A 13055-nucleotide genomic window follows, 5' to 3' on the forward strand; every position below is an offset into this window, starting at 1 on the left:
CAGAAAAGGTTGAGAACCACTGATCCCTAGACAATTCCAGACAGGTATGAACCTGTGCCATTCAGTACAGGAACCCACAGCTACAACCGATTACAGGTAGTGCTGTAGTGTTTCTGATCTCTCTCCACCATTTCTAAAGGTGGATTTCTTGCGTTCAGTTCACAGTGGTTTGTCCACAGCACGGTCGTATGTTAAGCCTTTTTTGGGGAAATAAACAAAGCCCTTCTCTCTCTCTTATCCGCATCATGCGCCTGTGCTGTCGCAGTAAAACGCTGACCTTGTCATATTTACAGGGTGGCTGCAGAATTGTTCCATCAGTAGCCAGAGGCTTGAACGATGATGCTTGTCACAGCGGGGCCCTATCTAATGAATCATCTTATCGCCAGGTGCACACGGCATATTATAAAGGAAAATTGTATGGACGACGTGCCCTTTCACGCCAGACCATGTTGTTTACCATAGCCCCGTCGTTCCAACCTTTTAACACACCACTTTTACTGATCATGCTAACTTTAAAACACGCCGCGAACCAACACCTCATGTTGTACTGCTGTGTGTGTACGCATACAGCCTGCTGCATTCAAGTGCAGCGCCAATGTGCCTAAAGGCAGTGCACTGGTGTTTCACACCCCAAAACTAGCCCGATCTACAAGCTCACAATGCGTCGAAGCACATGCTTGTAACTCTGCTATATATAACCAAGTATAAATCAGGCATAAATTAGTATACCGGTATAGCATGCTATGTTTATTGCAGTGGTTCTCAAAGTGGGGGGGGGTTCCAGGCCGTGGGTCCCCCAGCAAAATGTGTTTAACCCCTTTATCCATATTTTATATGTTTGGCTATTCAAAAATCTTGTCATTTTTTAATAATTTTGAATTTTTTAACACAAATCTTCTCTTCTGGGGGTCCCTGCCATAAAAACAAATCTGATGTGGGCGGGGGGTCTGCGGCCCGAAAAGTTTGAGAACTACTGGTTTATAGTACAGTGTTTGTATGAGTTGCCGTGTGTGTGTGTGTGTGTGTGTGTGTGTGTGTGTGTGTGTGTGTGTGTGTGTGTGTGCGTGTGCGTGCGCGTGCGTGCGTGTGCTCGCGCGCTCCCGTGCATTAAAGCCCTTGATGTTAAACGCTGGTAATGATACACTATGGACGGAGCCTCACTGGCTCCGAGGCAGCCTGGAGCGCTGGGGGACAGATCGCCATGGATATGCATTTGATGGGACGCTCTGTGCTTTTGTAGTATCTTTGGCGGCTGACACTCCCTGACATAATCAGGTCACTAAGACGGTCAAAGCCCGGAGCTACAGCCTTTGCTGCCCCTCCTCATTATTATTCCCTGGCATTATTCAGAGAGAGAGGGGGCCCTGTGACTTGTGCCACCACCCCTATCAGAGAGGGTCGGTCCCCCATTTCTCCTTAAACTTCCTTCCTCCCCCATACTTGGGGATATATGTGTCTGCCTGTAAACGTGGCTGGAGGATCCAACAAACACACCCTCAGCAGCGTTGCCAGGTTTGGCGAGGAAAACAAGCAACCAGGTCTATGAAAACAATCCCAAAAGAGGTGACTGGGTCACACTTTAAACCTATATACATCAGCTATTTGAAAATAGCAGATCCACAGGCTCAGATTTGCTATTGTCAAAAAAAATCTTGGGGGGGGGGGGAGTGCAAAATGTGGAATATATTTGAAACATTCTAACTACACAAATCTGGTACGGGGGTCCCTGGAACAAAATATTTTCAGATGAGGGTCCGCGAACAATAATAATACATGTTAATTCGGGAGTCCTTGACATGACAATTTTTGAGAACCACTGGTTTAAACAACATTAGGAAGCAAGCCCAAAATAAGCAACTACACTTAACCTCTCCCTAACCTTCCTTCTTTCCCCATACTTGGGGGCTAATGTCTGCCTGTAAACATGGCTGGAGGACCCGACAAACACCCTCAGAGGTTCAGCAACCATTACAAAAGAAGCTACACTCCCTGTCGTAGAGAGGGAGACAGGGAGGAAGCTTTCATCAATTTTAGTTTGTTTCTTCACACCAGAGTATGTGATATTTGCTTGATTTTTTTAAATACACTAATGAATATGTTGAATGCCAGGAATTTTTAAAAACAAATTGGTTAATAAGACACTATTGAGGAAGGTGCAGACGGACCGAAACGTTTGTCATTAAAAAAAGTGAGTTGCCACAGCAAGATACAGTGTGCGGGACTTCTTGTTTGATTCAGATGATCTACTATCCAACGCACCTGAAATAAGTAACAGTGGATGTGCGATTATTCTCTCTACATTAAAAACAAATTGGTTACCATTTATTTATTTTTATTTTTTTTACACCTTTCCTTTTTGAACTGCTACTTTATTCTCAAAGTCTCATAAAAGAGACGCGTACTTGGAACGTGTCTGGAGACCTTGAGATGTGTTTTCGCTTTGATCTTGATTTTTATTTGAATATGTAACTACATTGGTCCCGGGCTTCTTTGGCCTCTAAAGAAGATCGATGATTATTTTCTTGGTTAATTTTAATTAAGCAAAGAAAATACTGTTAATACAGTTCAATTCTCAGTCTTAAGATTATTCTCCCCTTCAGAGGTTTCTCATTGTACAATTGTATGCCTCGCTCCCGCGCTTTTATAAAAAAAAAAACATCCGTTCCCTGTGAATTTTCACTTCACCTCCGACTTTTATTCTGGAGGAGAAGAACTGAGGTGGGAATATAGGAAGATTAAGGGTTCTTTCAAGGATGACCTGAAAATTGTAGACGCCTCCCTTGAACGGTCTGTGTGTGGGGAAATCCCAGTTCTGTTAACCCCGGAGCCTCGTGGTTGTGTTTGGTGCGTTAACCTCCTCCCCCAGCGACTGCACTTCCGGGCCCATTCATTCCCTTCACTGTGTCTCCTCTGCCTTTAGTGTAAAAGCCAGGGCCCCCAGGGCCAGCGTTGCCATGTCTGCTTATTATAAGCAGACTTTGGGCTTGTTTTTCTGTAAAGTTTATTTAAATAATATTGGTAGTTGCGGGGTTGCAGGTTTTTTTGGGCTTGCTTCGGATTTTTTTTAATTATTGTTTAAACCAGTTTGCAACATTTGCATGTCAAGGATATCCAAATTAATGTATTTCTCCGCAGACACCCAACTGGCTTTTAAAAACAATATATATATTCCAAATATTTAACTTTTTCTTTTCAAGATCTTTTTGAAAATTGCAGATTTACAAGCTCACAATGCGTCATGTGACACGTTGTGGGCGGTTATTTTCAAATGGCCAATGTATACAAGTTTAAAGTGCATGTAGCCTAGTCGCATCTTTTGGGCTTGTTTTCATAGACCTGGCTGCTTATTTCTCTCTCAATATCTGGCAACAGTGCACACACCACTTGTCCTAATACTGGGAACACCAGGTAAAGGAGGAGCACACCGTAAAATCCTCAGTGTTCCTTTAACTCTTGCGAGTATTAAAAATGGTCCCCAAATGGACCTGTGTGCACATGCTCAATAATTAACGCTGCAAAGTAAAGGTAGCTCTCCACCAAACAGACTACTGCAGATTATTACAGACTGGCAGTCGAATGAAGTCGGGAGATCAGTCGGTTGGAAGGTGTGAAAGAAAGTAGCTGAATGCACCTGAGAGTCGACACCGACAGACGGCTACTATGGTGCTAAAAATAGCCTATGGCTTGATGTCTTTCTCAACAACAAGCCCGCTGCTATCCGACAGTCGCCGCTTCCTTACAACTTCCGACCCGACGCAACGGTGTACCCACCGCCCATTCAACAGCTGATTTTCGGCAACAGACGCTTTCCAACACTTACCGTCGTCAACGTCGGTGCGGTGGAGAGCTACCTTAACTCTGAGAGTATGAAAAATGGCCCCAAATAGGACCCGTGTGCTCAATAATTAACCCGGCAACGTAAGTTTAGGCCGTAAAGCTCGCAAAGCTCAAATGCAATACAAACAGTTTGATGGACCCTCAGAGAAATAATAAACACAGTATTGTATAACCTGATACTGGCCCCACAAGGTGTACAACTATTTTACCCTCATACGTGGGAAGCAAAGACAATAGTTCAATAGAGGGCGAAATGTCCACAGAGAGTATCCAGTGTATATGGAAATGGATCAAAAAACTAAGTGCATTATAGATCATTGTGAAGCCATATTTTTACACAATGACAAAAGGGACAGAAGTCCTTAAACATTTCTTCCCTTCATGGGTCTCAATTCGCGGCACGGAGGATGCAGGAAAGAAAAGGATGGACAGAGATATTGGCTGGCGACCGTGGCTTAAAGTCACAGATTGCCCTGGCCGGAGAGATGAGATGACATTTCTGTGGAAACAACAGCCAGCTTAATCTTAATGATTTCTGCTGGGCCGCAAGAGCATGGAAGAACCGGACCGGGCCCCTGACACACCACACCAACTAGGGCAGTGGTTCCCACTCTGTGTGCCAAATTATTATTATTGGATGGTCCCCAGATGATTAGCTTAATGTGCAACATTGTTTTCTCACTCAACAGTAAAAAAAAACAACAACATACAGTATAAGTGTATACAGGGTATCTGCACTTTTCTAAAGTAACAATTTAATGACTTTAAGAAGACCTTTTTAATACCAAATTGTCAAATATTATGTAAGAAAGAGGTGAACATTGTGAAAATAGCCGATCTACAAGCTCGTAGTGCGAGGCGTTGTGAGCTTGTGAGCTTGTAGTTCGGCTATCTTCACAATATTTATCTGTGGAACCGAGTCAAACTAAATGTAATGCCTTAATTCCAAGTGCTTGTCAGGGTGGGGGGTCTATTCAAATATGATTATTTGGAGGGTCACAGGCTGAAAAGTTTGGGAACCACACTGACCTAGGGTGAAAAACAAACACAGGTGGCTGGAAAGAAAAAAGAATGCGAAGAGAAAGAGAGAGAGAGAGAGAGAGAGAGAGAGAGAGAGAGAGAGAGAGAGAGAGAGAATGACAGTCACAGACAGGAATCCTGTTGCATGACAGGATGTTTTTGAATGCTGCTTCATAACCCTCTGCGTTAATATCTTGAATGCCTACATTTTCTCAATTGTAAAATAGAGCGATCCTATGAAGTTACCCACAAGACAACTGACTTGGCCCACCAAAGAGCTATGTTGCCTATAAGCAGCGTGCGACACTGAAGGAATAAGAGCGAGTAGCTACGCACGGTGGCAATGGTTGAGATGAGAGCCGAGCTGTCAGTACATTGCTCTTTTATTATGCTTATAGAACAACCACTTAGTCCAATGACGATGAATAATTGAGTGGAACAAGTTCCCCCGCTGCACAAGGCATGCGAAGCGGGGATCTCTGGGACTCGGTGGAGGGGGGTGGGGGGTGGGGGGTGGACAAGAGCGTCAGGCGCGAGGCAATAAAATATGCTAAGTGGCAGGAGACTACATTACAGGGGGAATCTGTAGAGGCGACGGACGCGGAGAGAGAGATAAATTATCTATCTTCTAATGCGAAGCAACGTAAGCAAATGAGCCGTGGCGGGGATGAATTACAGATCGCCGGCCCACCTTTCTCCGGCTGATCCTTCCCTATTATGTCAAAGAGAGGAGTAGGGGGGTGTAGACATGAGACAGAGGAGGGAGTGGGGGTGGGGGGGCAGGAGGAATCAGATTAGCTAGCACTGTGGCGGTGGAAGCAGCTATAAGGCCAGGGGGAGAGATAAAAGACCCAGCTGGCGTGCGGCGAAGCTGTATATGTGCACAGTAAAAATATATATATCGGTTGTTGCTGTCGTGGAGAAACCTCTTATCTCCGTATTCTAACAGTTTTTTCATAAATTAACGCCCTACTTGATCATGCTACAGCGTCACACAAACTAAATCAAAAGTAGCAGATCTACAATATTGAATTTTGAGCTTGTAGATCTGCTACTTTTGCTGTTTACATTTTTTTATTGGTTTGGGACATACCGTGTGAGGTTTCCACCAGACAGATATGATATACTTATTGGTTTGTTCATATCTAAAAAGGAAACACAGAAATACAAGTGTAAATGGACCCCCTTTTTTATCAAAGAGGAGTCATGTTCAAAAGCACAGTGGCTTGATTTTAGGTCAAGTAGGTCCCCTTTTTGACCAGATGCTGTGACCCAGACCAAATGACACATACTGTAGCTTAGAACGATGATGGGCATCTCATCCACCCAGCGCAATGAGGCTGGAGTGGAGAGGAGAGCTGTCAGCGGGTGGTGATTGGTTAAGATTGACCAATCAGATTCTAAAGTAGCCTATATGCAGGAGTGGCCCGTTTTGAAAATATTGCCGCAAATCATGAACGCAGTGTCCGATTGCGGTGAAACTTTGCACGCACATTTGCACTATGTAGGGGACCAAATGCCACCCTTTTAATATTGCCCTATTATAGCACCACCAGGAGGCGAATTTTTGCAAAACTTTATTTTTTAAATTACTCCTACAAATTTTGTCCAAACATCACGCAAATTGGTACACATTATCTCTATAGTCAAGTGATCAAGACGGATCCGTCCGATTTTTCATGTTCCATCCTGATTGGCAAATTCCGAACAATGCTGGCCCACAATAACCTACCTGACCTTGCGGAGACCTGTGAGCACTTTTTCTGGTTATTATTACTTTAGAAAATAGCAGACAGCAGAAAATAGCAGATTTGCAACAGATCGGCTATTTTCAAATAGCCATTGTATATGTTTAACGTGCTCATGTGGCCTAGTCTCTTCTTTTGGGCTTATTTTCATAGACCTTGTTCCTTATGTCTCTCGCAAAATCTGGCAACAGTGCCCATGACCCCTACAGATAACATTAACCTTCATCATGGTGAAGAGGTGCTAAGAACCCAAAGCAGCACTCTTGGCCACATTCTGTCAGCTTCTGAGAGCTTAAAACACTGCAGTGACACTCTGCCATTCCCTTTGATCTGGCCCTTCCTGAGTACAACCACAGAGGAGAGGAGAGGAGGAGAGCAGGGGAGGAGAGGAGAAGGAGAGGAGAGGAGAGGAGAAGAGAGGAGAGGAGTGAGGAAGAGAGGAAATTAGTTGGAGGAGAGGAGAGGAGAGGGTGAGGAGAGGGAGAGATGAAGGGATTGGAAGACGGGGGTCAAGTGCACCATAGGACTCTGTAGTTCCCTCTCTGTGACTCCCTGCTGACACTCTTTCTATATGCTTGTCTCTCTCTCAGTCCCTCTATGATCTATCTATTTATTTCCTTCTCCACACACACACACACGCACAGTCGCACACACACGCATGCACACGTCCATGCCTCTCCTCTCGTCCCTGTCTTGGTTTGCTGATAGATAAAACAGTCACAGTCACCACCAGCACACACACACACACACACACACACACACACACACACACACACACACACACACACACACACACACACACACACACACACACACACACACACACACACACACACACACACACACACGTCTCACACACACGCACACGCACACGCACACGCACACGCACACGCACACGCACACACACACACACACACACACACACACACACACACACACACACACACACACAATGATTAGGGTTGCCAACAGTCCCGTATTAGCCGGGACGCCCCGTATTTGAGCCAAAAGGGGCGTGTCCCGTACGGGACTTTGTTTGTCCCGGACTCCGGTGTAAAGGGGAAAATAAAAAATATATTTCTGTTTGCGCACACTGCAGTGTCTGGCTGCGTGTTTGTGTGCTTTATGAGATGGGCGCTAGGACCGCTCAGTTGACAGGGCAGGCACAGTGCTCGCACGAGTGCTTGTGTGTGTGTGTGTGAGATTTTCTCCGGTGGGAACGGCATCATTGTTTGTGTGGCATGTCAGCCTGTTCCCAACCCTAACCCTAACCCTAAAACCGAAATAAAGTAACAAAAAAAAGTAACTTTATCCGCGGGAAACCCGAAAAAATCGCGCGCGCACGGGGGACCCATGCACACGCGCTGCGCGCGCGTGCATGTGTCCCGTTTCTCCAGTTCTGGATGTTGGCAACCCTAACAATGATCTACCTTTATATCTATCTATCTATCTATCTTTCTATATCTGCCTGTGTCTATTTCTCCATCTATCTATCTACACAGTAAAATCCTCCTCCTCCTCTTTGAATGACGTTGACCCCATTTACTCTCTATTCTCATTGTTACAACCAGGCTAACAGGAAGTAACAATAAGGTCACCAGAACCGCACTTTAGAAATGCGCAGATACCCTATATACACTTATACTGTATGCTGTTTTGTTTTACTGTTGAGTGAGAAAACAATCTGGGGACCCTCCCAAAATCATTTGGGGACCCCCCCTGGGGTGGGTCCCGACCCACAGGTTGAGAATGACTGTGCTACTGTATGGGCTGCACCAGGCCCAGGTGAATCCCATGAGTGCTGACGATCCCCTCGCCTCCTACCTGTTAGTCTCGCGTGGCCAGACTGTTGCCTCCCACAATTTTCAAATGTGTCCGGTCATACAGTCAGGGACTCGGAAGCTCTGATCAAGATTAAAATATAAAGCGGATGTGAAGCCTCCTCCCCACTTCCGCTTCGTCTTTACAGTCACCTCAAATTTATCCTAATATAAATCAAAATCATCTAAGCATATATAGCTTGATGCTAAGCAGAATTTGAAATACAAAAATTAATTGTTAATATATTTTAAAATGTATTTTCGTGGACGGAAATTACAGCTTCCTCTCTCGGATTTCGGGAGGTGTAGTTCCAGACTCTATATAGCATTCGGAGATTGTGGAATAGTTGTCTGGCTACCTGTTGACAGACACAACAGAAACAGGGGAAACAACAAACCGACACAAATACACAACCAGCAGGTGGAGTCAAGAGGGGATGGACAGTAAGCATCATATAAAAGCAACCCGGGCTGATTTTGTCTCTTCTCTTCTACCCCCCTTTGTAGATAATTGGAACAATCCCACTGATGCCCAACTCTGCAGGGCCCTCGAGCCAATCAGGGGGTGGCTGCAACCCGGCACTGCAGGTGCAGCCAATTACACCGCAGCTGCTGACCAACGCTCAAGGCCAGATCATCGCCACGGTGATCGGGAATCAGATCCTGCCTGTCATCAACACCCAGGGGATCACGCTGTCACCAATCAAGCCTGGACAGCAGGTAACTCATAAACACACGCACACGCACACATACAGTACACACACACACACACACACACACACACACACACACACACACACACACACACACACACACACACACACACACACCCAAGCATTTGCACATTGCAGCATATGCCAAACATATACTGTATAACAGTGGTTCTCAACCTTTTCAGGATGCGACCCCTCAAAATAATCATATTTGAACTGGGGACCACCCACCCTGACAAGCACTTGGAATCGTATAGTTGAGGCATTACATTTAGTTTGACTCCGTTCCACAGATAAATATTGTGAAAATAGCAGATCTACTAGATGAGCTTGTAGATCAGCTAGTAGATCTATTTGCCCCTTTCTTATATTATTTGACAATTTGGCCAATGTGTGACCAGTTTTTATAGTATAGTATGTTGATTACCTTTTATGCAGTAATGGTCTTTTTTCATTTAATTACATTTTTTTTGTCTTAAAAGTCCTTAAATTGTCACGTTATTGTCATCTGGGGACCCCCCTCTCCCCCCCAAAAAATAAATCATGTGGGAACCCCCCCCCCCCCCCCCCCCCCCCCCCCCCGAGACCCGAGTTCCAACCCACAGGTTGAGAACCACATACCCTCTGCGCGCACACATACATTACACACACATACACACACACACACACACACACACACACAGAGGGGAAAAAAAACACAGGTCTTGTACATTGTTTTATTGGGTGTATATATACTGTATGTAGGCACACTGTGCATGCCCACTGTACCAGTTATCATTAATCTCTGTTAAAACCTAGTGGAGCTGGACTAGAACACCGTACTCTATATGTATACTATTCACCCAATGAAAACAATCAAACATAAGCCTGACCTGTTTTGTCGCGGAGCCCGGCGTTGTGGCTTCTTATTTTGAAAAAAACTTTTAACAGACGCCTGAGTGTGTGTACAGCTCTTTCTTCACAACAGTCATATAACTCACAGTTGCATCATCTCACTGCTCCTAATGTTTGGCAACCATTATCTTCAGTGAAAATCACTCAAATTTAGTGTCTCGGCACAGTTCAGATTACTGAGATATGGTGGTGACTTCGAGCACACATCAAAGTCTGTCAAGCCTGTTTTATGTTTTTCTTTTGTTTGTTTCTTTCTTTCCTCGATGTAACAGAGGGGTCTTTTTGGACATGTGCACATGTGTCTGTGTGCATGCCTCTCCATGCGCGCACGTGTGTGTGCGCGAGCGCAACCGTAATGTGTGCGCTTGTCAGGAAACCTTTCAGACTTGGGGAGTCTTGCGGACCCCTGCAGAGCTGAACAACAAAACCCATCACTTTTCATCACCCCATTTATAAAACTCTCACACTCCTTCCTCCCCACTCTCTTCTCCCTCCTCCTCACCCTCAATCACACTTTCAAACCCTCTGATTTGTCCTCTCTGACCGCAGCAGTTTGTATTTCTCTTTGATCAGGTGTTTAAAGGGAGAGAGAACCTCTGTGTCCAGCATGGAAGGGGGGAAAATTATACACCAGTACGAGGATGTTTTAATTGTCTGTTTTGTCTTGTGTTGTTTTCTTTTGCACGGTAGAGTTTGGCTTATACAGTACATGCACAGCAACTCTTCCCCCAACCACCACTCATCTCCTCCTTTCTCTAGTATCTATACTGTGCCAAAGTGTGCAGGCATGGAGCCACACACACACACACACACACACACACACACACACACACACACACACACACACACACACACACACACACACACACACACACACACACACACACACACACACACACACACACACACACACACACACACACACGCACAGACACACCCCATTCAAAATGCTATTGACTTGGTAATGACATCGTCAGAGCTGAATTACAGGGTAGCAGTTTATGGCGAAGGGCCTCCTCTCTCTACAGTCGCAGCATGGATTGATGAACCCGTCGCAGATGGACACCTAATTGTCACCGTGGGCCACACACTCAATCACACTCTTGAATGAATTAATGCATATGTAATAATGTTTATGCTTTTGTCGCCACTTCAAAGCCACTCATGTACACATTGTTCCAACGGGGGGCATAATTTACGGTTGTCAGAGAGCTTGCAGTCTAGAATATTTCCAGTGAAGCTAGATAATTCCCCCGGCCTGTCAACAGCCCTGACAGTGTGTGCATCGCTGTTGACATCCCCACCCCACCCCCCCCCTCACCACCACCCCCCCCCCCCCCAACCATCCAAACAAACACATGCCGTGAGAGAAAATAATTAATAGCAAAGAGGGATAGTGGAAGGAGCCAGCCTTAGCTTTTAGTGTGGCAGAGACGACCTTCACTTTCAGGGAGTGAAGACGTGTGTGTACAGTACACCCCATCTTGATGTTGTAAGAGCAATTCCAATGTGCATTAAACATGAAAATACATCGTTTTCCCCGCGCCGTCTGTAGTGCATCGCACGGCAGATCATGAATTATGTTTGATACGGAGGAGGACCGCTGTGTCCACATGTTTCTGCCACCGCCGCTATTAGCATCCAACCGGCAGTCTGATGACGGGAGAAAACATACTCTAATTGTCATGAGCCGCTCTCGCTCCCCCCAACAACAAAAAAAAGCCTGGTTCCTGATGCCGGGTATGTGTGTGTGTTTGGCGGTGGGGGTGGAGGGGGGGTTATGAAGCTCATAGAGACAGCAGAATATACAACCACTGTGGCTGAGCCAGCATCTACCAACTCCTTCCAGACAGCTGTTGCCAGATTCTGCGAGAGAAATAAGCAATCAGGTCTATGACAACAAGCCCAAAAGAAGCGACTTTTAATATAGGCCGCATGAGCACTTTAAACTGACATGCATGGATGGATATTAGAAAATAGCCGATTTACGAGCTTGTAGATCTGCTATTTTCAAGAGTAATCTTGAAAAAAAGTGAAACATTTTGAATATCTTTTTGAAACATTTTAACAACACAAATCTGGTACGGGGGGTCACAACATATTTTTTGATGGGGAGAGGGGGTTTAGACAAAATTATGTTTTAATTTGGGGGTTGAGGTGTAATTCACGGTCAATCAGTAATAGGAAATAACGAGGTCAGACGCACTACTTACGTCATGTACTTAGAAGGTGGTGTTGGTGCTTTAATACATGAGTGGACAAGGGGGATGTACATTGAGTACGCACAGGCCTTTGTCATACTGTCATGTTACAAGGACAAGCTGTACCATAAACAATAGCTATCAGGCTATCAAGAGAGACATCTTGGCTTTTACGTCAAGTAAAATATAATGTATCATAGGGCACAAGGATGAATAACATAAGATGAACAACATAATGTACTGGAAATAAGGTTATACATATAACCAATCATAATAACATAATTTCTTCCTCAGGGTCCTTGACATGAAAATGTTTGAGAAACCACTGGTTTAAACAACATTAGGAGGTCAAGCCCAAATAAGCATCTACACTTTAGAAACAAGCCCCAAAAAAACACAACCCGCCACAACCTATATTTACAAGCAACTTTACAGAAAAACAAGCCCAAAGTCGCTTATAATAAGCAGACATGGCAACACTGCTATCAGACGCCAGACTGTCTTCTGCAATACAAGTCTCCTTGCTGATGATGGGATGCAGGGTCTGGTAGGTCGTCTGTTGAGTATTGACACTGTACTCCACACTGTCACTCTAAATACTGTAGCTGGCAATTAACATTATTAGTCATCATCATCATATTTATTTTGGTCATTCTCTGTATGTTCAGTTGAAAGTGGCTAATTCAGTAATTGGCATTATTGACTTATTGCTGCGTCCCCGGCTTGCCATAATGACATGATTAATGTGTAACGTTATAATTACACATTTTTCCCTTCTTGCAGGATCAATCAAGGCCTGTCTGTCTAGGTGCATTGTGCTGG

The 13055-nt window shown here is 44.8% G+C and overlaps 1 protein-coding gene across 1 annotated transcript in view; it reads left to right on the forward strand.

Moving 5' to 3' along the window:
* The window catches only part of pou6f2 (POU class 6 homeobox 2), a gene marked incomplete at both ends in the record, with an annotated part of 125549 nt that overhangs the window by 91144 nt on the left and 21350 nt on the right, over positions 1–13055 (forward strand). The window contains one exon of the mRNA XM_084048752.1: positions 8933–9145. Within this exon, the coding sequence (XP_083904878.1) occupies positions 8933–9145 (213 nt within the window). The remainder of the gene's footprint in view (positions 1–8932; positions 9146–13055) is intronic.

The sequence above is a fragment of the Gymnoscopelus microlampas genome (genome assembly GCF_963454915.1).
Source record: "Gymnoscopelus microlampas genome assembly, chromosome: 22".
Lineage (NCBI taxonomy): Eukaryota > Metazoa > Chordata > Actinopteri > Myctophiformes > Myctophidae > Gymnoscopelus > Gymnoscopelus microlampas.